Below are 24,820 nucleotides of genomic sequence, written 5' to 3'. Positions count from 1 at the left end.
GGCTTGCCGGGAGTGAAAATCAGCTGGGGTCGCGAGGAGTGTGTGGCGAGCGACCGTCGAGGACAGAGCCATGTGACGGCGCGGACTGGTGTGCCGGACGGCAACGGGCGACGAAGAGTATGGTGGTGGAGGCTCCACGCTGGGTGACAGGGCAATGGTTTGCCCTGTGATACTGAACTTATCAAGGTAAAGAGAGGCCGCAATTTTGATTTTTACCCCCGTGGTGCTGCACTGGTTTTTGGCAAACCTAGTGAACTGTGTATTTTCCCATACTAAATTTTATTTGGACGGAACTTTTATTAGCCTGTTTGGTGAAGAGGCCCATTCGTTTCACACGTTGTTCCAGTGTGGGATTTTTTAAATTGGTCGCCCGTTTGCCTGTAGTTGTAATAAAAGTATAAGTTTGGAAGAAACGAACATTTTGCAATTTGTTTTTGAGACTTTGTCTTCGTAATTTGCATACTTAAAGTTGGCTTTAGCTAATATAATAAGCTTGTGCAGTATTATTAAAAGTATGCGATCTGTATTGGACTACATGCGCAGCCTGATGTTGGTTGGTGCGGCCATTCTACGTTTTTATGAAATCATTGGCAAGTTAATAAAGAAGTAAGACTTTGTTTGAAGTAGATGATAAATACTTCTGTGGTAACATGGTTATGTTACGTGAAGAGTTTTTGCTACATTTCCCTAAAAAATAAGATAATTTTTTTTTGATCATCGTTCACGCCTTTGTGAATTCGAACCTATGGCCCGGCGTGGCATTAGACTCTGGAGTTGGTGAGGAAGGTCAGGAAGCCAGCGCACGCCTAGGATATTAACTTTGTTTTTTTTGGCAAGTCTTTAGCAACGAACATCAGAAGAAAGACTAAACTGTTGATTGAGAGTTTAAGAACTTTATTTAAATACATTTTTTGTACTTCAGTTTTATTATTGTAGAATTTTTATATATTTGTATTGATTGTCTTGTTTGATTTTTGGTATTAGGGCAGTCAGTAAATTTTGATATTTTATAGTGGCCACGCCTCACGCCCTTATATATTTTTATACTTGTTGTTATCAGTATTTATATTTTTATGATGTTTTAAAGGTTATTGTTAGTATCGCAAATGGGGATAATATGCTGCCATTATTAACGTCAGCTTTTGTAACTAAGCTTGTATGGTTATGTATAGTAAATACTATTTTTGCAAATTTCTATTTTTTAATAACATACGTCCAAAGTCTTGCCTCTTGTTTGTTTAATGGTTACTCTGCTATTATATCCTTTGAAGTTTTTGGCCTGACCCCTGGGCAGTGGTGTGGGGAATTTATATTGTTTAGCTTTTTATGCCTGGTTTTAATATTTATTTTTTCCCTTCGCGCCCAGAGTGAGTCGGGGACGCAACCCCTCTTCCAATTAAGGAGGAAGAAGGGTTACACATGGGATACAATGCTTTCTGTTATTTTGCCTACATATTCAATACTTTTTCCGTGGCCGATCACAAAATAAAATCTATTTACCAGATTTCAGTGAATTTAGGATCTGGTAAAGGAAATCTTGTGTGCTTCTGTTTGTCCCACCGAAACTTTTTCAATACGATGTTCCGTTTTCGTTTTATTGAATTTTTAAAGATTTTCCAGGACGAGTCACAAAAAAAACTATACATATAAAAATATATACATTTATATATATGAGCAGATTTTGGTGAAATTAAATTATATTTAATACAAAAAAAAGTCTTTAATTTTAGTCACGACTTTCTTTGACGTACGATACGTTTTCGATTTGTCCTTTTTTTTCCAGGAAATTTTCTGGAAAACCAAAAACCTATTTTGTGTTGATTTTTGTTAATTTGTAATATATTATGAAAATCGTTGTGTACTTTAACTTTGTCCTGAAACATTTTGCTGTAAAGTGCGCTATTTTCAATTTATTTCAATATTTTAGGTTTTTCCGTGACGAATTCCAGAAAACAAAATAGTAGTTATTAGTGTATTTTTGTAAATTTTTTGTATGTTATGGTAAATTTGGCTCTCTTTAATTTTAGTGTCTCTACCTTTCTTCGTAGAACGCACCGTTTTCCAGTTATTAATTTATTCCGCATTTTTCCGGGACAAATCCCGGAAAAAACGTTACCAAAATAAAGTGGATTTCGGTGGATTTTGGATATGTTATTCTACAAATTTTTCTGCAAATTTTGATATAATAAAACCTTTTCTTGCAATTTGTCCGTAAATCGACCCCTTTTTCTCATAAAATGCCTGGACTATGAATCCTTCAGAGAAATGGTGTTGCTGTGTAGCAGGAAGAGGGTGAAGGGAGGAGGGAGGTTTATCACCGTTACAGATCAGCACTTCCCCTACCGCGGGCGACGTTGAGGCGTGTCAGTGTCATCCCCACCCTGCTCGTCTTCCCGGAGCTTGGCATCAACTTTCACGTCGAGCAGCACAAGGCAGACACTAAAAATGCCAAATTAGCCAGTTTTCCTAACCAAATAAACTGATATTTAATGCGGTGACCTTATACTTTTAATATACCATTTTGTTCAGAAAAATATAATCTTTTCCAATATAGATTCAAATTTTAATTTTTCTCATCGAATAACTAGAAATTCGTCAACGAATTGCTTGTTTTTACCATTTTTTTAAATATATTTTGCGTCACGATTTCCAAAATATAAAACTATATTGGAAAAACTGCATTACTTTTCTCGTCAGATTAATAATCTGGAAGCTGTAGCTATCATAATTCTCGAGAAAATAGGCTAGTAGTGGACGCATGTATAACTGGTTTTAAAAAGGGGTATATACCACTCTTAATGTATTTCGGCGTTGTGGTAATTCGGCGTTGTGGTACACAGCTGTTTTCTAGCTGTCGGCGTTGTAGTCAATTTGGCATTCGGCATTATGGCATTCGGCGCGTTCGGCGTTGTGGTGCGTTCCTGCCGTGAACAGATATATTCCGACCTTGCAGCCGGCATTTCTCAACGTTCCCCTCCCAATATGCGCCCTCGAAGGGTAGTGTGGGAGTATCTTCCTGTTCTGTTTTTTAAAAACATTCCAGAGTTTTTTAAATTACAGAACTGTTAGGGATAGCTCCCTGTTGTTTGATCGGGAGGGTATTGGAGCTTCGGAGCCGGCCAGCGGCTGGGGCCACCAACCCAGCGTAGTCGCCTCCTCAGCCCCTGCTCCACACTCAGCTGACCAGACAGTTGGCTGTGTCCTCAGCACTGCTGGCGCCTACATCTCGCTGGGACCCCTCAAAACACCCGGTGAACCCGTGGTCCGGTGGAGGACAGGCCGTGAACAAGCAGACAAGAGGCGACTCCAGGGCTAGATATGGCCGCCAAGCCGGGCAGCTGAACGGGGGGAAGCCTTCTTTTCACAGACGAGAGAGCCGAAACCCGAAGTTCCCCGAAGTTCATGCTTTTTTTCCCGTATCTTTAATGTAGCTATCCTAACCAAATCAACCGTCCACAATGTTTCAAAGTATTTATAATGTAGCTAACCTAACCTAATTGACCATTAGTATCCTTTTATCAACACCGTCATATTTATTTCCAACGAACAAAAAAAACTAAGATGTACGATCGGGCGTTTGGCTCTCTCGTCTGTGAAAAGAAGACTTCCCGCTGAACGGTGTGCAGAGCTCCGGGTATGAACGCCCGCCATTCACAAACTGCAAGGTGGCTCGTCATGAAGAATGGCATTAAAGAGCTATTGCGCTTGCTTAAACAAGTGTCGTTGCACTTAACAGTTTCGCTTCTAACGAGTTTTTTTTTTTTTTTTGGGGGGGGGGGGGGCAGCGAAAAATAAAATGTTTTCACGGAGGTGTTTTAGGCGGACCTTACTGTTAAGCAAAAAATAAACGTCTAACGAGTATTTTTTTTTTTTGAGCAGCGAAAAAAGAGATTGTTTACACGGAGGTATTTTACGTGGACATTACTTTTAAGTAATATAAGAACGTGCGATAGTTAATAATACGTAATTAAAGTGTTAAGGAACGACACGTTACCGAGGCGAAGCATGTACACCCAGTCCGGTGCCAACAACTCGTAGTGGCGGGGAGGCGTCTGAGGCGCGAGACAGCGTCGCTCTTGGTTTGAGATTTGTAAACTGCGCAAGAAACGCAAGACGGAAAAAGTTCGATAACCGACGTTTTAAAATGCCCGTTTATAAACTACACAAGACGCAACGATGCAACGCGGGTATTAAACTAACTTTCAACTTATTGCGTTTCCGCCTTCCGTATTGGAAGTGAAGTGTTCCGAAAAAAAATATTTTAAAGACGGAGACGTCACGTGCATAGAAGGTCACTGTGTTGTTTTTATTTCATACGTAATTTTTTTTCAATTGTGAAACTTTAGCACTGCGAAAGAAATTAACGCTTTCAAATAAAAATGGTTTGACAATTTCACATGTTTTCGTGGTAACATAAATTATGAAAATGAAGCCCGGAGGAGATTATTGTTTTATAATATTCTACAATTTCAAGTTGTAGGGTTGGTGACGTCGTGCTTTATAAACGACGGTGATTGTGTTGCGTTTCTTGCGCGGTTTACGAACCCGCCTCAGAGCCTGCGCGCCCAGCCAGGCGCCCGGCGTCGAGAGTACGAAAGGGAAAAAAGGGGAAGACAGACCCGTTGCTGTTGCTCCTCTTGAGCCTGCGCAAGGAGCCGCGCAGGATAGTGCGCATCTCCCACTTCTTGACGCGGTGTGACTCCTTCAGGGACATCCTCCGAGGCGGTGCTGCTACCGGGCGGCCGAGGCGGCAACTAGCGCGCGCGGTGTGTCGCGTCGTGGTACACGAGCATCCTTCCTAAACTCACCGTCGCACCGACAGCCCTGCACAGTTCCTGACACACTCCCGCTCGCGAGTACAGCTCCGGAGGAGCCGGCCGCACATCCTGGCGCGAGACAACAAAACGACGTAGACGTCTGTCGGGCGACCTCGGAGGTTCTCAGCCGTGGTACATCTTCATTTGGGCTCACACATGGCAGACGCCCGCAGATCTCGAGGTACGATGAAGTTTCAGTCGAAGATCCCGACTGCTCAGCTGAAAACTTCATACGGGTTTCACGCTTGCGATGGTAGGTACCGCAGATCGAGCAACTATCGATAAGTCGAGCAACTATCGATAAGTCGAGCAACGAACACAAGAAGATCCAGCTGTCCCGAGGGGGGGGGACTTTCGTTTCGAGTTCACTCACGACGGTAGCTTTCGCAGAACGACGTGTGATCAAACAAGACGGATGAGGCTATACGCCGAGGGATGAGAGATTTTCAACGGTGTTCATTCACACTCCGTGATGGCAGATGCAGCAGATCTCGCAGGTACGATCGACGAATCGAACGACGTTTACAGTCGAAGATCCCGATGCTCGGCTGAAACTTCGTAATTGCGATGGTAGTTTCCGCAGATCGAGTAACTATCGATAGGTCGAGCGACGAAACACAAGAAGATCCAGTTGTCCCCTGAGTTCACGACGTGTGACCAACAGGGTGCTGCGCATCGCAGGTGTGTTCGATAGGTCGAACGCGCGCGCGAGACTCGACGACTCCGTGCTCGCGTCGCCGAGGGCGGCCCCACACTGCTGGCCGGGCGGCCCCCGCCTCGCGCCCGCCCCCCGCGCGGACCACGCGCGACACGCAGGGCCCGCTTCCGCTCGCCGCCGCCGCCATCCGCCCCCGGGGGCAGAGGGGGCAGGGAGGGGGGAGAGAGAGCTGAGCCTCGTCCGACACACGCGCGCAAATCGTCTCGTCCGGCTCGTCTTGCAGACGGGCGAGGGGAGCCTGATTGATGGCCCGATACGGCCGCGGCCGCTTCCTGCTCGGACAGGCGTCTCACAGCCGCCTGCTGCCGGCCCTCGCAGTACATTCCCGCACTCGACTGCACTAGACCAGTACATTCCCGCACTCAACTGCACTAGACCAGTAAATTCCCGCAATCGACTTGCACGTCGACTACACAAGACTGGTACATTCCCGCACTCGACTTGCACGCCGACTACACAAGACCAGTACATTCCCGCACTCGACTACACAAAACCAGTACATTCCCGCACTCGACTTGCACGCCAACTACACAAGACCGGTACATTCCCGCACTCGACTACACAAGACTAGTACATTCCCGCACTCGACTTGCACGCCGACTACACAAGACCGGTACATTCCCGCACTCGACTTGCACGCCGACTACACAAGACCAGTACATTCCCGCACAAAAATTCATGATATGCAAGCACCATTTCCGTAATGTTTTGGGGCGTGTACAATACAGCGATGGCGAGGTTAAAAAGTGACTTCACCTACGTCACAGCAAAGCCGTCTCCTGCCAATTCATAGCTCCATGGTTTCTATAATTTCCACACGCGATGACGTTTCAAAAAAAAAAAACTGAACGCCTGAAAAAAAGAAGTCTAAGAAAGGCAAAACATCCAGTGGGCAAGCGCGTTAAACTGACATGACCTCGTGTTGACGAGTCAACAGAACTTGGCAGCTCAGTTATGGTAACCTTTGCTATTTAAGTCGAACAAAAAAAAAATTCTGGGGATCTGCCGTTTTTTTTTATTTATTTATGTGCATGATGACATTAGCGAATGTGCTTGCTGCAAACGATTATTACACTGGTCTAGTAAAGACGTTCTTTATTTTTCTCCATAAAGCTAACATGTACATAAGTATGAAAAGAGTCAAATGAGAGCTAATGTATTTGACAAAAAACACGGCTTTTTTTTTTTACTTTGAACATTTGTTGATTTCTCTGAGTTAAAGTTTATGCACGTACAAAATAAACACGCTGTAACACCCGCGGCTTCGCTCACGCAAATTTTTTAACAGATAGTGTAACACTGTAAAAAGGCATATGATAAATTTCAAATATTTTAAGTACGCGTAAAGTAACTAATGCAACAAAGTGGCTGGTTTTTAAAGGGTGTAATTCCCAAAAAAAAATAAAAAATAAAAAAATAAAAAACACGGCTGGAACATCTTAAGTGGAAATAGGTATAAAACTTATTTATTTTTATGATGATGTGTCTTATTTTTTTCTCCCAGGTTAAACCCTGATAAAATAACGCCTCCTATTCACTCTACTATGGAACAAATTTTGAAATGACGTTTCAATTCCTGCTTCATTGGATTTGGTGCATACACAGCCTTTAAAAAAAATCAGAACTTTCCGATTTTATCTTTCTTTTCTTTTTTTACTTTTGAAAAACTCACACCTTAACTTTAAGTGTAGATTATAACAATAAAATTTATTAGCTTCAGTGTCAGTTTTTCACTACTCACCTTGTTGCTCCCAAGTATGTACGTAAAAAAAAACTTCGTGTATATTTTCAAAGTAAAAAGACTTCCTGCTGTAATGATTCGGTAATATCCGTTGCCCCAATAACACTACAAGCATCCCGTATTTATCATTCAAGGGCAGGGCATAATTTGATAAGCACTACTTTATTTTGTACATAAATTCATTATGCAAAATGCATCGTCTAATGCTTAGATTTTGAAGAAAAAAAAACACCTAAAACAAAGCCCATTTAAACTCATTCAAAAACAGAAATTCAAAATGGTAAAACACAGAATAGAAATTCCTAGCTTTTGTGTGTGTTATTTAGCTTAATACCCAGTTTCTGACCCACTTAAAATATATTCAGTGATACGATTTTCCTTTACTTAAAAATACTCACCCCATTCTCAACAAAATTACGAAAAATGGCAAAAAAAAAAAAAAAAAACTAGTAGATATTATTGCATGTGTATTGCATTCCAATATCTAAACTTTTGTTTGATTAGTTTCAGACGTGTGATTAATCATTGTAAAATAATATTTACACAATTTCCACCTTATAGAGATTGAATTTTGTAATGGCATATGGACTAGTGTTTAAGTTAACCAAATGCCATACTTACGAGAAAAATGTTTATCGATATCCATTCCTTAGTTTTCAAGTAAAGGCAGAATATACAGAGACACACAAACTGACATTTTTAGAAATTATGTGAGTTCTAAACAATATAAATAATGTATGGACCCGTTCTGGCACAGGATGCATGCTGTGGATTGTGAAGTCACAGCGGCATCCTTGGATGACCTTGACCTTTTACCTTGGCCCCGGCCACCATTTAGGATGATCTTGTCCCCGGCCACCATTTTTGTCTCCGCCATATTGGATTCCAACATTTTGGATTTAACCATTTTGTTTTCTAGAACTTTCCGCAATCTTTTCGCCATTTATATTCCGCCATTTTGAATTATGACATCATGTCTGCCATTTTGAAAATAGATAATTACTATCCAAAAAAATTGGAAAGAAATTTAAAATTTTAAAAAGTTTACAGTAACAATTGTAATACAAAATCACTTGTCATGGACCTTGGAGCCCTCGGTTCAAATCCCGGCAAGGTCAATTACGAATTAAAAATAAAGATTTCAAAAAACCTTAACCCGACTACGGCAAACTAAAAAGTAAGAAACAAGTAAGATGCAGATTACTATCATATTCTAAATGAATTAGACACGTCTTTTAAATATGTTAAATATTCATGTTTTTTTAGTTCTATTGAAGACTTCTTACATTTTTACATTAATGACATGACAATTCAATTCAAATCCCGTAGGAATGAAAAAAAAGTTAATTTTATATATATATATATATATCCTTACTAATATTATAAATTCGAAAGTAACTCTGTCTGTCTGTCTGTCTGTCTGTCTGTCTGTCTGTCTGTCTGTTTGTTACCTTTTCCCGGCTGAACGGCTGAACGGATCGTAATGAAATTTGGCAAGGAGATAGATTATATCCTGGGGATGGACATAGGCTATCTTTTGTCTAAAAAAAAATAAATTTTAAACGGGTTTAAAAAATATATCTTAATTTTATGTAACGTGTGTCATAGATATACAAACTGTTAGTGTCATTCCTCTATGTCTGCCGAGCAATAGCTTTCAAGCCATTACGTTACGTTTTGCTATTGTAAGGAACTAAGTAGAGAGTAAGAAAAAAATAAATATCTTGACAGTTTGTAGTGTCGCCATATTTGTTTCAATATTCAATACCGTTTTTGTATTTATTACAATTTAAATTATTTTTTTTTACAGTACCTACTTATAACTTATTTGCAAGGAGTTTGGTTTAGTGTTTATAATTTATCTGCTGAGCGTCAAGAGTCTTAGGGCTACTGAGACCGAAGACCAGAAATATTTATCAATTATGTAATATATTGTTGAAAAATTTGAATTTTACTATTTCAGGAAAGTTGATTTTTTTATTAATTAGAATAGTTACGTGTAATTGCCATCTTCCTTTATTTCATATTAAACATTATGTTTGGTTGAGTGTGATATAATTTTATTTATGTATGTTTTAATTTCATTTATTTTCTTATATATATATATATATATATATATATATATATATATATATATATATTCTTACCTACCTACTTCTATTAAATTTCAGGTGGATGTTAACATTGTCATTCCAGTTGAATAAATGTTTTTGAAAAATTAGTTGTTATTTATACTTTTTGTTTTATTTTGGACTATGTTTTTTTTTTTTTTTTTTACTTAATTCAAAGTATTGTGGTGTGTACAGGGAGTGATATCTCTATTAATTTCTATACTCCTTTGGATAAGCGGAATATGGCCACCACAGTTTTACATATCAACAAATCCTACAAATGTTTTAAACATTATGACAAATAAAAATTAGTTTCACAAACATCCTTAGTTTTTTTTTGGTGTGTATAGTTTGAAGTTTAATATTATGTATGTACGTAAATTCTTAAACATAGAGTTATTTATTAATTTATTTAGAAAATTATTCATAGGTAGGTAATAAGTTTTCCTTTATATCTCTTTCGATTTGGAGTGTTTCCGAGCCATTCGGGGTCCTCAACATCACCCCCTCCCCCTCCCCCAGGTGGTTAAAGCCCCAAATTTCGAAAGTTTAAAATTTTTAAAAAATCTTTCTCTTTCGATTTTAAGCGTTTTCGAGCCATTCAGGGTCCTAGAACCCCCCGCCCCCCTCTGGGAAAAAGCCCCAAAATTTCGATAATTTTAGGAATTTCAAATATCTATTCTTTCGAGATGGAGTGTTCCGAAACGTTCGAGGTCCTGAACCTCCACCCCCCCCCCCCCTTCCCTTTTCTCAAAAGTGAAAGCCACAAAATTTCGAAAAATTGGAGAAAATTGTATTAAAATTAAGTCATTATGAACTAAAGTGTCCGGGGCATGGTGGAACTTTTACCCAAAGTCGACTTCGCACCCAATTTGGAGGGAGGGGGGGGGGGGGAGTGCAAAACTCCAAAATTACGAAAAATTTCAAAAATTTCTTAAATTTAAGTATACTTTTTTACTATTTGGAGTGTTTCCGAGCCATTCGGAGTCCTCAAACTACCCTCCCCCCACAAGGAGTCAAAGACCCAATAATAAAAAAATTCCCAAACTTTCGAAAACCTATTCTCTTTCGGTTTGGAGTGTTTACGATACATTCGGGGTCTTCAACATCACCCCCCCCCCCCCCTTCTCAGGGGTCAACGCCCCAAAATTTAGAAAATTTCAAAAATCATTCTCTTTCGATTTTTAGTGTTTCCCTGCCATTCAGGGTCCTCAAAATAACCCCTCCCACTCTGGGGACAAAGCCCCAAAATCTCGAAAATTTCAGGATTTTCAAATATCATTTCTTTCGAGATGGAGTGTTCCGAACCATTCGAGGTCCTGAACCTCCACCCCCCCTCCCTTTTCTCAAAAGTGAAAGCCACAAAATTTCGAAAAATTGGAGAAAATTGTATTAAAATTAAGTCATTACGAACTAAAGTGTCCGGGGGATGGCGGAACGTTTACCCAAAGACGTGTTCTCCAACAAATTTGTGGTAAGGGGATTGGGGGAATGCAAAACCCCAAAATTTCGAAAAATTTCTTAAATTTAAGAATACTTTTTTTACTATTTGGAGTGTTTCCGAGCCATTCGGGGTCCTCAAACTACCCTCCCCCCACAAGGAGTCAAAGACCCAATAATTAAAAAAATTCCCAAAATTTCCAAAAACCTATTCTTTTTCGATTTGGAGTGTTTACGAGCCATTCGGGGTCCTCAACATAACCCCCCCCCCTAAGGGGTCAAAACCCCAAAATTTAAAAAATTTCAAATATCATTCTTTTGATTTTTATTGTTTCTTAGCCATTCAGGGTCCTCAAAATCACCCCTCCCCCTCTGGGGACAAAACCCCAAAATTTCGACAATTTCAGGAATTTCAAATATCATTTATTTCGAGATGGAGTGTTCCAAACCATTCGAGGTCCTGAACATCCACTTTTCGCAAAAGTGAAAGCCCCAAAATCTCTAAATATAAGAATATATATAATTGGATTTTGGTATGTATGACGTCGATAAACTCTTACACCGTTTGACCGATCGCCATGAAAGTTGGCACATCGAAGTGTTTTTATCATGGAGAAGGTTTTTATGCTAACCATTTTATTTTGTAACTCGCCGCTAGATGGCGCTGTAGCGCATCAACTTCTAAACCTTTCAACCGATCGCCATGGGTAAACAGAAAATCATAGTTCACAGATACACAAACAGTAATTAGCCTATGTGTCATTTCTTATTGTCCAACACACTGGACATATCGCTATCCATTTTGCTGTAACTCGCAGACAATATATCACCCGGTGTTCAGCCCGGGCAAAGCCGGGTACTGCAGCTAGTATATATATATATATATATTCGTGCTGAAATACATCAAAATATTTTGCATGATTTTTGCTTGGCACTTAAACATTTTAAAAAGCTGAGACAAAATTATTTAAAAAAAAATTGCTCTGACCTCTGTATCATTTATTAGCGAATATGTCACTATTTTGAACACATATTTCACGTAAAAATACAAACAGTTGATCTCATTTTATTACATGTACATGCACGTATATGCAAACACATTGATATTAACACAATAGCCCGAAAATTACGCAGGCCATTCATTCATCTTACGCCCGTTCAACAAAATAAAGGCAGCAGAAACTGTTCTGGTATAAAAGGAAAAGGGCGAAAAAGCGGTTGGAAATCCACGCCTTACATTTCCATTCTTTTTTTTTTTCCTCTCGTTCTTTTTATTGCCCTCGAGACATTTTGCTCCCAGACCGCCGTTCTGTCTTCATTTCTCCCTCTTGGTCGTGCCATTCATTTCAGTTGAACTCTTACAACTCCCGCTAACACGCTCTCGCTGCACTTCTTCATCCCTCCATTCCTTCATTCCTTCGTGTCTTCACAGCGTGGCTACTTCCATTTCCTCCTACATCCCCCCCCCTCCCCGGAGAACTCGCCGAGAATGTCAGCTGTACAGCAAGCACGTTCCACGAGGGAGGGGCCAGCAGCAATCAATATCATCACTGGTGTCGGCTTTAACACACGGAGACTGCCACAAAACTATTCAATCTCAACTGGAGCGATTTTATTCAGTCTTAGAACAACTCAGATGACACTGAAAATAAGTCTAATCTCACACACTTTTAATTTATATACATTCGTGATAGCGACAAAAAATAGTTTTTTATCGTTCATTTCGGCTTAAATTTTGCAACATTTACATTACTTATGATTATAATAAAATGTAAAATAAAATAAAGTAAAATATTCTTCAACTGAATAAAACATGTAAATAATAACAAATAACTTTAGTTTTTAATGTTTTGATTGCTGCAATGTTATGCTGATCAGGGTAGTGAACAGAACATTGATTTTAAAAACGTATGAAAAAATCCTACAAATTTATGGTAACAACTTCTAGTGTTTCAAATGTGTTTTTTTTAACCAGGTGATAACACTTAATACTTAACAATTTATTTATAACATCATTACAGCATCACTGCATGCCACTTGGTTATTCGTCATGCGCTTGCCAATGTTGACAGCATAAAGCTGTACAGTGTTGCTTTCTACTGTAGTTGACTAAATGACGTGGTAATGAAGGGAAGCCTTCTTTTCGCAGAAGAGAGAGCCAAACGTCCGATCGTGCATCTTCGGTTTTTTTTTTTTTTGTTCATTGTAACTCATGATAATTAATGGTCAATTAGGTTATGTTAGCTACATTATAAATACTTTAAAACATTATGGACGGTTGATTTGGTTAGGATAGCTACATTAAAGGTACTGTGAAATCAAAAATCAAAAAAAGCGAGCATGAACTTCGGGGAACTTCCGGTGTGGCTCTCTCGTCTGTGAAATGAAGGCTTCCCGGTAGTGAATGAAACACACTGATCGCCATTGCGACTGCAACACCAAGATGGACGTACCTACAGGACGCGACTCTGGGGGGAATGCCTATGACAGGGCAGGGCAGGGCACGGCAGGGCACGGCAGGGCAGGGCAGGGCAGGGCAGGGCACGGCACGGCAGGGCATGGCAGGGCAGGGCATGGCACGGCACGGCACGGCAGGGCATGGCAGGGCAGGGCATGGCAGGGCAGGGCATGGCACGGCAGGGCAGGGCAGGGCAGGGCAGGGCATGGTAGGGCAGGGCATGGCAGGGCAGGGCAGGGCAGGGCATGGCAGGGCAGGGCAGGGCACGGCAGGGCAGGGCAGGGCACGGCAGGGCAGGGCAGGGCAGGGCAGGGCAGGGCAGGGCAGGGCAGCGCAGGGCACGGCAGGGCAGGGCAGGGCAGGGCACGGCAGGGCAGGGCAGGGCACGGCAGGGCAGGGCAGGGCACGGCAGGGCAGGGCAGGGCAGGGCAGGGCAGGGCAGGGCAGGGCAGGGCAGGGCACGGCACGGCAGGGCAGGGCAGGGCAGGGCACGGCACGGCAGGACAGGACAGGGCAGGGCAGGGCAGGGCAGGGCAGGGCACGGCAGGGCAGGGCAGGGCAGGGCAGGGCAGGGCAGGGCACGGCAGGGCAGGGCAGGGCAGGGCACGGCAGGGCAGGGCAGGGCAGGGCACGGCAGGGCACGGCAGGGCAGGACAGGGCAGGGCAGGGCAGGGCAGGGCAGGGCAGGGCAGGGCACGGCAGGGCAGGGCATGGCAGGGCAGGGCAGGGCAGGGCACGGCAGGGCAGGGCAGGGCAGGGCAGGGCAGGGCACGGCACGGCAGGGCAGGGCACGGCAGGGCACGGCAGGGCACGGCAGGGCACGGCAGGGCAGGGCAGGGCAGGGCAGGGCACGGCAGGGCACGGCAGGGCAGGGCAGGGCAGGGCAGGGCATGGCAGGGCAGGGCAGGGCAGGGCACGGCACGGCACGGCACGGCAGGGCAGGGCACGGCAGGGCAGGGCAGGGCACGGCAGGGCAGGGCAGGGCAGGGCACGGCAGGGCAGGACAGGGCAGGGCAGGGCAGGGCACGGCAGGGCAGGACAGGGCAGGGCAGGGCAGGGCACGGCAGGGCAGGACAGGGCAGGGCAGGGCAGGGCAGGGCAGGGCACGGCAGGGCAGGGCAGGGCACGTCAGGGCAGGGCAGGGCACGGCAGGGCAGGGCACGGCAGGGCACGGCAGGGCAGGGCAGGGCAGGGCAGGGCACGGCAGGGCAGGGCAGGGCACGGCAGGGCACGGCAGGGCACGGCAGGGCACGGCAGGGCAGGGCACGGCAGGGCAGGGCAGGGCACGGCAGGGCACGGCAGGGCAGGGCAGGGCACGGCAGGGCAGGACAGGGCAGGGCAGGGCACGGCAGGGCACGGCAGGGCAGGGCACGGCAGGGCACGGCAGGGCACGGTAGGGCACGGCAGGGCAGGGCACGGCAGGGCAGGGCACGGCAGGGTAGGGCAGGGCAGGGCAGGGCAACACTCCACAGAGTGCAGCAGCACCCGCGGCACTGGTGACTAGTACGAAGAGAAGACTTAAGCCGGGTTTATGAACTACGCAAGAAACGCAAGACGCAAAAAAGCTCAATAAACCAACTTATATAGAAATTACGCAACTTTCAAATTCTAGCGTTCGGCTTGCGTTTTCACCTTCCATTTCTGAAATGAAGTGATACGAAAACTATTAACGACGCAGACGTTACGTACATAATAAAGCAACGATGTTTTTGTAGTACATACCTATCACATTTTCACTTGTTAAAATTTAGCACAGCGAACGAAATTAACACTTAGAAATCAAATTATTGGTAATTTCGTGTTTTCGTGATAAATATAAATGATCAAAAAGGAAACCCAGGGCAAGAAATTTTGTTTTCTACTAATATATGATTTCAAGTCGTAGGGTTGTTGACTTTCTTGCTTTGTAAACCCCCGTGATTGACTTGCGCTGGCTGCATGTTGCGTCATGTTGCGTTGCGGCGACGTTACGTCCCTTGCGTCTTCTAAACCCGGCCTCGGCAGCACAGTGTTTCCCCGGCCTCAGCAGCACAGTGTTTCCCCGCTGCCAGAGTGCACACACGAGGGAGCATGCCGCGTCCAAGAAGGAGACCTCCACAATAGCGCGTCGGCGCGATCCGAAGATGGCGATGCGATAGCAAAATATCACTTCATTGTGATTTTTTTTTCACTCGCGCGTAAACAATTGCATATCGAATGTTTCTTGATGTTACGTACACACCAAACATAAGACAGCAATCAATGCTTGCAGGATATTTTTTTTTAATCTGCAACGTGGTGTGAACGAAGAAGATTACAAGACACCACACTATTCACACCAAGTTACACACGGCGCTCGACAGGTCATATCATATCATATCAGTATTGGACTGTATAATTTCACCCTTTCTATTAAGGGTACCTAGCAGAGCGAGTCCACACATTACATACAAAATACAACAAGAGATTGCGCTGTTCCACAAGGACACAAAAAGAGGACAATAATTAAGTTCAGATAATTTCTTCACCAACATATGCTCCAATAAGGCCGCAGCCAAAGTTCATTAAGTATGTGCCAAAAAATTTGTGATGCAACCTCAATTATCATGAGCCTAAACGGTCATACATTTTACGCAACAATTTGCGATGAATAATACATGAGAATAATTTTTTAGTTCAAATTTAACATTCAATCGTTAACATCACTGTGCGTAAACCATTTCATAAATAAATTTAGCAAATAAAACCGTTAAAAACACAATAAAAATAGAATTGCCAATGAACCAGTTTAACCATCATTTCGAAAACAAACAAAAAAATACTGACAAGCATTTCAGTAACTCCGCGCCCGCGAAGCGATAAATATAGAAAATATATTTCTTGATCGGGAAGCCTGTGGCGTCCGCCGTTTTTTCCGTCGCGCTGGGCGTCACACGTGTGTCGAGCGTGATCGGCTGGAAATCTTCGCGTATAGCCGCCGTCGCGCTGTTTTGTATTCCAGCGACAGCGAGTGAGCGCGCGATCGGGGACCGTCCTGGCGCGGAATTCGTCGTCGCACTGATCGAAATGTGGAAACGGTGGCGGCGGGTGTGGGGCCAGGCGGGTCCAGGAGGGACGGGGGCGAGCGACTAGCAGGAAGACAGCGGCCCCGCCGCACAGTGTGCAATATGAGCATTCTGGACGGACAAAATTCGAAACTCAAGCCAATGATGTTTCCTTTTGCTTTTATTTGCTTTTTTAATTATTATTTTTAGTTAACTTAATGATTTCTGACGATTTTGTCAGCAAAATTTATAATATTTATAGAAGACCATACAGGGTTACATTACTGAAATTAATTTACTTTGCAAAACAACGTATAATGTTTTGTTTTTTTCCGATACAGCTCTCTTATCAGCTCTCCAGAAGGCACGCAGCAATGTTTAAAACGGTCAACCAAGCACATTACAGAATGGTCTGCAGTCTCTACGATAACATTTCAATAACCACAACCCATAATAAAAAAAAGTCGAAAAAAAATAGTTTTGTCCCTCTAGATTGGTCATACTGCACACTGTGCGCCGCACTGACGAGCGGCGCGTGTCCGGTCCAGGCGGCGCGCGGCACGTCGATCCCGTGTCTCCGCGCGCACGGTTCGTCGCCGTCTGCAGCTTCAGGGGCATCTGTCGCCGCGGACGCAGGGTGTCCACAAGGAAAAAAATATTTCGTACCAACTTAGACGAGAAAAAAAGTACTAGATTTGAAAAAAAAAGAAATACTAAATTATAATTTGTTATGGTTTTAACAAATTAGGAAGTTATCATGACATTGCAATGCTCTAACTTAAATATCACACCACACACACACACATACATTCCATAGTTTTTAAAAATATTTACTCTTAATAATAAAACATATTGGAGTTACTGTAATAATATTATATTAAAGAAAAAAGTACTAGATCTGAGCGTAAATGTACTTGACCACTAAAAAACTTATGAAAGTACTAGATCTAGTACGAAAGTACTAACTGTGGACACCCTGAGCGGACGGACTGCAACTGTGCGTGGAACGTCGGTCCCTCGCCAGGGGGGGGGGGGGTGGAGGCAGGGGGAGGGGGAGACGCAATCCACTTCTCCGACGAAGACCGCTTCCGCTCGCGGGACCACAAATGGTCGCCTCCCGCGACTGCCTGGTCGAGACACCTGGCGCGTCATCGGAGTCCAATCCTGCTCGCCCCAGGTCTCCCCCCCCCCCCCCCGGGTCAAAGGTACGGCTGCTGAGTGGGAACGCACCACAACGCCGAAATACCACAACGCCGAACGTACAATAACGCCGAATGCCAAATTGTCCGCAACGCCGACAGCTAGAAAACTGCTGTGTACCACAACGTTGAATTACCACAACGCCGAAATACATTAACGCCGAAAGATGTCATTGCAGGACTGCCGCAAAGGTTAGGTTAGGTAAGGTTAGCTCACAAATTCATTCAGTTGTTTTTCATTTTGCTCCTGTGCCCCCCTCCCCCTTCCCCGCAACAACATTTTTCGGCGTTAATGTATTTCGGCGTTGTGGTACACAGCAGTTTTCTAGCTGTCGGCGTTGCGGTCAATTTGGCATTCGGCGTTATGGTATTCGGCGTTATTGTACGTTCGGCGTTGTGGTAACGACCCCGGCCGAGCCGCTGGAGCTCGTTACGATACGCGCAGATCACGTTTGCAGTTACGACTAACAGTAACGTTTACAGTCTTAATACTTTTTTTTGACGTGATAACGTCTTATAAACCGATGAACGCCGGCTGCACGCACGAAAAAGCATGACTCATTGTCACGTTCCGCCAGAGCCGAGCGTGCAAAAACCGGCCAACCACCGTGCGAGTAAATCTTCTATAATATCAAACAGGTTAAGGCGGGCTTTTTAACTAATTGTTAGTGATTATATTTAAACAAATTATTTAAATTAAATTTGCAAAAACTGAAAATAATATTTTAAAATTTAAAAGTATGCAATTTTTTCATCAATGTTTTCTTATGACGTTATCAAGTAAAATCATCGTCCGTAAACCGACTTTACAGACAACCCCCTTTTTTTTATTATTAATTTTGGGGTTTTGAAAAGTTGTACTTTTAAATTACCCCTGCGCTATTGGTTTCTCTGGATGGCACTGACGATTAGGTATTTCACCTAGCAAATCTGGGTGATGCAATTTTAATGGCCAGGGGTCTGTCTGCCTCAGCACGAAAGCTGGGCTGAGTTGCATACGGATGATTTACATTAGGGAAGTTTTTGTCCTGAACAAGAGTTCAGCCGACTGCGAGGCGCCGGAAGCCAGAGGCGACGAGAGGCCGGGAGTTCGGGCCGACTGACCGCGATAACAGGCCGGGTATCTGCTCGCCGGGATCGGCCCATGTTGCGCGCGACGATCAATCAGAGAGAGAGGGGCGGCCCCGCGGGGCGGACGAATCAATCGCCGACACTAACTGTCCCTAGGCGAGGGAGAGCAAGGAGGGGTGTCGAACGCCCCCCCCGCCCCCAAACCCTCGGACCCCATAAAGCTCTGGTTCGGGTCTGGAGCGAGCACATCTCTCACCCGGCACGATAGGGTGATAAGGGCGATAGAAGCGCACGCAGTCTTAAAGCCCTCCCCCCCCCCCCCACACACACACACACACACAAACACACACACCAGTCCAGCTCCTAGTTATAGGACTGCTCAGTCCGAACTGTCAGTTTTGGACTGACCTGAAGCCTTCCCCACACACACACACACGATCAGCCTTGTGGTAACTGTTGCTGTTTGGATGCATCGTTTCATCGTAGAACATTAAAGAAACTTTGCATGCTACAGTTTCCAATTGTACTTTTCGTTAAAGGGAAATAAAAAAAATAAGTACAAACAAAGATGTCCAACACTATACACTCAGCTGATGGGACTGACTGTTTGGACTGGCAGTTTGGACTGGCGGAGACGCTGTTCCCACGCGAGGCAGTTCGGACCGAAGGCTCTCGAGCCCAGTCAGGATCTACGGAAAGCCATCAGTTCCGTCAGTCCATCAGTTCAGACTGTTCAGTCCACCGTCCTTGCACACATGAAGGACGTGTTGATTATTTGTTTTGCCATTACCTTTAGGTATTTAAGGGATTGCTTTAAAAAAATTTAGCCCGATTCTTTTGCATTTATTGTTCTGCCATAAATAATTTCAAGAGATATTCACTTTGTGCAATACCACTGACGTAAAAAAGCCGCGCATGTCTTTGTAATTAACATCACTTGCGATTCTCTTTAGACCCAGGATATTACACTAAGTGAAAATATCTGTAAATATCAATAAATGCAAGAGACGTAACGAGTTAAAATTTTAGATGTATCCCTTTATAAAGTAATTAATTATGATAGAACGAAAAATAAAATCAACCTGGCGTGTAAAACCGAGCCGTAAGTACAAACAAGAGAAACAACTTTTAAGTCACCCTGTCGTTTCAAAAGGTTGCAGTGAAAGCTCTGGGACGTAGCGAGCTAAATTAAGTTTTCCGGTCCCCCCCCCCCCCCTCCCTTCAACCACCTTACAGAAGGAAGCAAATGTCAATACAGATTACTTCCTAATTGTGTTCCGCCTTACTTTCCTTCTCCAACACCAACATTTTTTTTTTCTTCTCCTTTGACCAAATTCCTCGAATGAATTTCATTTCATCTTCTTTCTCAAGCTGTTAAATAAAACTACTCAACGAGACGGCCGTATTCTCTCTTCACCACTGAAGCCGCTTTCTTGCATAATGAGGTGCTCGACTTGTGACTTGCATGCTATATAGCGCGTCTCATCCTTCGTTTGCAGTGTGCAGTGGAATGGGCATGTACTATCTCCTCTACAATACACCATTCCTGCCACAAGCGCTGTCACTGTTGCCAGATGTATACCATAGAGCACGACCGTTTTAGACATAACTTTGTAATGTTTCGGAAAAATTGCGTTTCGGTAAGGTAAAGAAACATTTTGGGGAAAAAAATTCTGAATTATTGTATGCTGTAAAAGGAAATTTTAAATGAGAATTTGGGAAATAATGAATATTCTTGATTTACTTCGTCAAAATCATAATGCCCTCTTGCCTTCTTCAACAACCTTTTTTTATTACAATTTATTATTAACATTTTGGCTCTGGTTAAATGGAATTCCTTAAATTAACAAGTGACAGGGTCCTACAAATATTTTACAATGTGAAATAATTATTGGTGTTGAGTATTGAATTGGTGTTTTCAGAATGACTACAATTGTAATGATACTGTCAATATACACCATTTTATAGTATTAAAAAGATAGAAACAATAATAATATCTTTTAAATTTAAAACTTTATATAATTTGCAATGGCGTGTAAAAATTTACATTTTAGTGTAAACAAACCATATGATGATTAGCGGAACGCAATTATTTTATGTCGCCGAGTTGTATCACTCTGGTAACACCGCGCACCATTTACTCTGTACTGAAACTAAGGGTGGGACGCTCTACAGTCAGTATGATCTAGAACGGTTTGATTTTTCTCTTACTATATCGTATGTATGAGTCAAGCGTAAAAAAAACATATGCGTACATTAAACTACTAACATTATTAAAAATATATTTTAAAACTGTTCTCAACGTGTAATCATACAAAAAAAAACCTACATTTAAAACAAAACGGGATAGCTTTGAACTGATAATGTAGACAGCATGGGTCGAAATGAAATACTATTTAAATCAATACGGTACACCCTCTGGAAACCGTGGAAACAGCTGCGTAGAGCGATCCCAACGAGAGTTGTTAGGCACCCAGGACTGAAGGAGAAATATTGAAACAATTAAGAGTATATTTGTGTAAATCGATTTGGGGAGAAAAATAAACTACGGTGTGTCTCGTTAATATGATGAGTAGGGACACCTGTATTTCGCGAATGCATTTAGTGTCAAAGTTTTTCACAAAATACTGTAGCTTTTCTCCTGTGGTTATTGGCTGAGGTCGGTGAGAGGTGTCGTCCCGCTCTTGACAGGGCCAATGAGAATTTGGTCACCGTACTGCTGCACCCTCACAATTTGCCATGACTCTTAGAAAAAAGGTACAGTGTTTTGTGAAATACCTTGACACGAAATGTATTCGCGAAATACAGGTGTCCCTAATGATGAGTGTATTTATATTTTGGATTGGTCCAAAGTAAAAACCTGCATGGACACAAGGGGGGGGGGGGGGGGGGGACCTGAATAAAGTCATGATGGATGCAAATTTGCATGCAATAAGTGTTATTAGAGAATACAGGCGACAGAAAATGGTCTGGATGAAGAAATGAACGACTAGTTAGTTGCACCAGGGCTTCGATTGAGAAGTTCATAGAGCTCAGCCGACGGTGGCACTGTATAGGGAAGGAAGCCTTACAGCTCGAGAAACGTGCGCGTGGCTACATGAAGACACTTGTCGCCCTGTGAGTTGTTCCCAGGAAGTACATGTGTTCTGGGGGGAGGGAGGGAGGAAAAATAAGAAGAAAAAAAGGACGGCATCTGGGGTTGAAGAAAAGAGGAGGGACAGGGTAGCCGCACACACAGGAAGCAAGCACATCTGTCGGCTGCGGGCTGACGCGAGCACATGACGGATCAGTAAAGGACAGAATCCCTCGCAGCATCCTCTTTAATAGCATCTCTCGCGTCACTGCTTTATTCAACTCTTGATTTTTTTTGCTGCTCTTGCATAGTTTATAAACACGTTGTAACGACAAATCCCTAACGCGTTTGCATCTGGCAGCAGATTAGGAAAATAGGTCCGTGATCTTAATGCGTTATTAAAAAAGTGCAGCATTAAAAAAAGCTCTCTGTTCATTAAGACAGATCATATCGCTATTCATATTTACAACTATTTAGTAGTTTCGGTGATCCCGTGGACATCAGCTACTAGGCACATAACAAAGATAATTTTGCTGTGTGATGGAAAAGGCGGAAAGACACGAAAAAAGGTTATCTTTCCCGGTTGGGTGGCAAAATAATTTTTAAAAAAAAATTATACTTTCTTGACTTTGGGGAGACTTTTACGGCAGGTCCACGCTTAATTTGACGTGTCTGAATATTTTTTTTTTTAATTTCGCTAAAATAAAAATGTTTCATTAGTGTGCACTTTTTGTAGATTAAATTTTTACGTAGCTGCAAAGTGGTGGAAGGAAAAAAAACTCTAGATGATTCATCTTTCTTTACTTTAATGCTCGGTCTCATACGTCATGGTGGTATTTTTTCTATCTTGCCTTTTTTAAGGGATATTTCTAAATGTTTAACTCGATACCTCCTTGCGTTTGTTTTTCTGGAAAAAAATCAAGAGACGAAGCGAGTTAAAATTTTTGAAATAGCTCTTTGAAAATTGCCATGACCAAAAAAAAACGAAATAATATGACATGCAGATCAAAAATCCGCCTTTAAAAACCACATTATTCCTCCCCGTAGCTAAAACTTGTGGGAAATAAGGATGTTACCCCAAATTATTTTCATTAAATAATTTTACTTAAGTACAAGATTTGCAGTGTTTGTAGAACTTTGTTCATCAGACATTACGCAGACGCTTTCATAACAAATATTTTCTTTGTTATTTTCAAAATCTACAGGTTCAGCGGCAACTTCTAAGTCGTTCACCAGTCTTCGGGAAGAAATTTATACCATATGCTGTGCATGTGTTTTCAACTTATTTTTACGTGATGAAACTTCAGGCGAATTTTTTGTCGGTCGAATTCAGGCTCGATCCCCCCCCCCCTTTTCCCGACAAACACGCACACAAACACGCACACTTGACGTTCTAGTCAAATTGCTGCCTACGTCTGATTACAAAAAAACTGCCCCCATCCCGTCTGGGCAAAGCCCGTGCAACATCGAGATCAGCTAGTGTGTTATAAAGGCTTTATATACGCACTATATATATATATATATATATATATATATATATATGTGTGTGTATATGTATGTATATATATATATATAATACAAGTTTTTCGGGTGCAACATTGGTTAGATATTCTTCGCTGGTACATTTTCCAAATTTCGCCAAGGTGGGGGGAACAGGAAGGGAGGACAGGAAGGTATGGAAGGAGGGTGAGGGGTTAAATGTCCCCAGTTTATGACTCGCTGGTGCGTAAACCTCTCCCTTCTCAGCCCTCGACCTATAAGGACGGCCGTCAAAAAGCACTACGGTTTATTATCAGCGGAATAGTATCCCTGCGCCCGAAGGAGATGATGAAGTCTTGAGAACTCAAGCTGTCCTGACGCACGCCCCAGAGACGCGTCGATCGATGCAACCCTTCGCAATCAGAGGCAGGCGGAGTGAATATCTACATATATATACACACACACGCCGAAGCTTTAATCACTTAAAAGCGCGGAAGACCATTCCGTGAATCCCGCAGCGCACGACTTAAGCGCAAAGGCACGGAGGAAATAAAAGCAGTTAACGGCCCGTGCTTGGGCTTTGGAGTTCTGGCTGCTTGACCGGAGGGAGGGGGGGGGGGGAACTGGGCATAGGGACAGCGGTGTTTCCGACCAGAGTGATGGCACGGGAGGTAAGTGCGTTGGCTTCCCGCGTCCGCTGAACTTAAGGGGGTGCCTCACATTTCAGGTCATGATTCAACATTTATATTAATCACTGATCAACTTTTAGACTTGTTCAATTGTTAAACTTTCACGAAATGAAAAATATATACAGCGCATACTTTTTGCATAATTAGCTGCCAAAGTTACATTTTTAACAAATAAGGAGAATTTAATTTATTGCAGAACTGAAACTTCTTAGGTTTAACTGCAATGCAACTGGCTATTTCATGATATGGTCTGCATTTCTATCACAAAAACACATTTCATGTTTCTTGGCTGTCAAAATCCTAACAAAATTGAGAATTATGAAATACCAGTTACAATTAATTAATATTTTCTGAAAGAAATTCAAACCATTTCTTGAAGTAGCCAGTTGCATTGCAGTTAAACCTAAAAAGTTTCAGTTCTGCAATAAATTAAATTCTCCTCATTTGTACAACACAAAAACCTTAAAAATGTAACTTTGGCAGCTAATTATGCAAAAAGTATGCGCTGTATATATTTTTCATTTCGTGAAATTTAAACAATTGAAAAAGTCTACAAGTTTATCTGTAATTACTGTAAATATAAAATCTTGACCTGAAATGGGAGGCACCCCCCTAAGGTTCAACTAGCAACCTAATTAAATTGTCTACTGATAGTATTATTACATTTGTAGTCATTCCCAAAAAAAAAATCATTACTAAACGCCAACCAACGACTTCGCTGGGGAAACTATTTGTAGCAACTAGTCACTATTAACTTCAGGGATTCCACTAACGTGGTCAAAATTTGGGAACTGAAGATTAATTAGAAAATTGTTTTCATCATCGCTAGGTTTCTCTGTCTGTGTCCGTCTCCAGAGCTGTTTGTTCTTCTGTGCTCTGATGTTATTCCGACTAATTCCTTCCTCTGAATTATCTGTGCTGTCTATGCATTTATGGAAAAGAAGGTTCATTGAAATATAGAACATTATTGTTACTGATTGTAAAAATTATCCCAAAAAAGT

At 42.7% G+C, this 24,820-nt stretch overlaps 1 protein-coding gene across 2 annotated transcripts in view; it reads right to left on the bottom strand.

The window, feature by feature from the left end:
- LOC134536122 (colorectal mutant cancer protein) overlaps positions 1–24,820 on the bottom strand; it is a 159,172-nt gene that overhangs the window by 125,225 nt on the left and 9,127 nt on the right. Inside the window, exon 1 of one of the 2 annotated variants that reach the window (XM_063375706.1) lies at positions 4,620–5,464. The exons of the other annotated variant lie outside the window; for it this stretch is intronic. Coding sequence (XP_063231776.1) covers positions 4,620–4,714 — 95 coding nt within the window. The 5' untranslated portion in view covers positions 4,715–5,464. Of the gene's footprint in view, positions 1–4,619; positions 5,465–24,820 lie in introns of those variants that run through there. 2 annotated transcript variants of the gene reach the window in all.

The sequence above is a fragment of the Bacillus rossius genome, chromosome 10, assembly GCF_032445375.1.
Source record: "Bacillus rossius redtenbacheri isolate Brsri chromosome 10, Brsri_v3, whole genome shotgun sequence".
Classification (NCBI taxonomy): domain Eukaryota; kingdom Metazoa; phylum Arthropoda; class Insecta; order Phasmatodea; family Bacillidae; genus Bacillus; species Bacillus rossius.
Note: the sequence above shows the minus strand (reverse complement) of the source record. Positions and strands in the feature narration are given on the sequence as shown.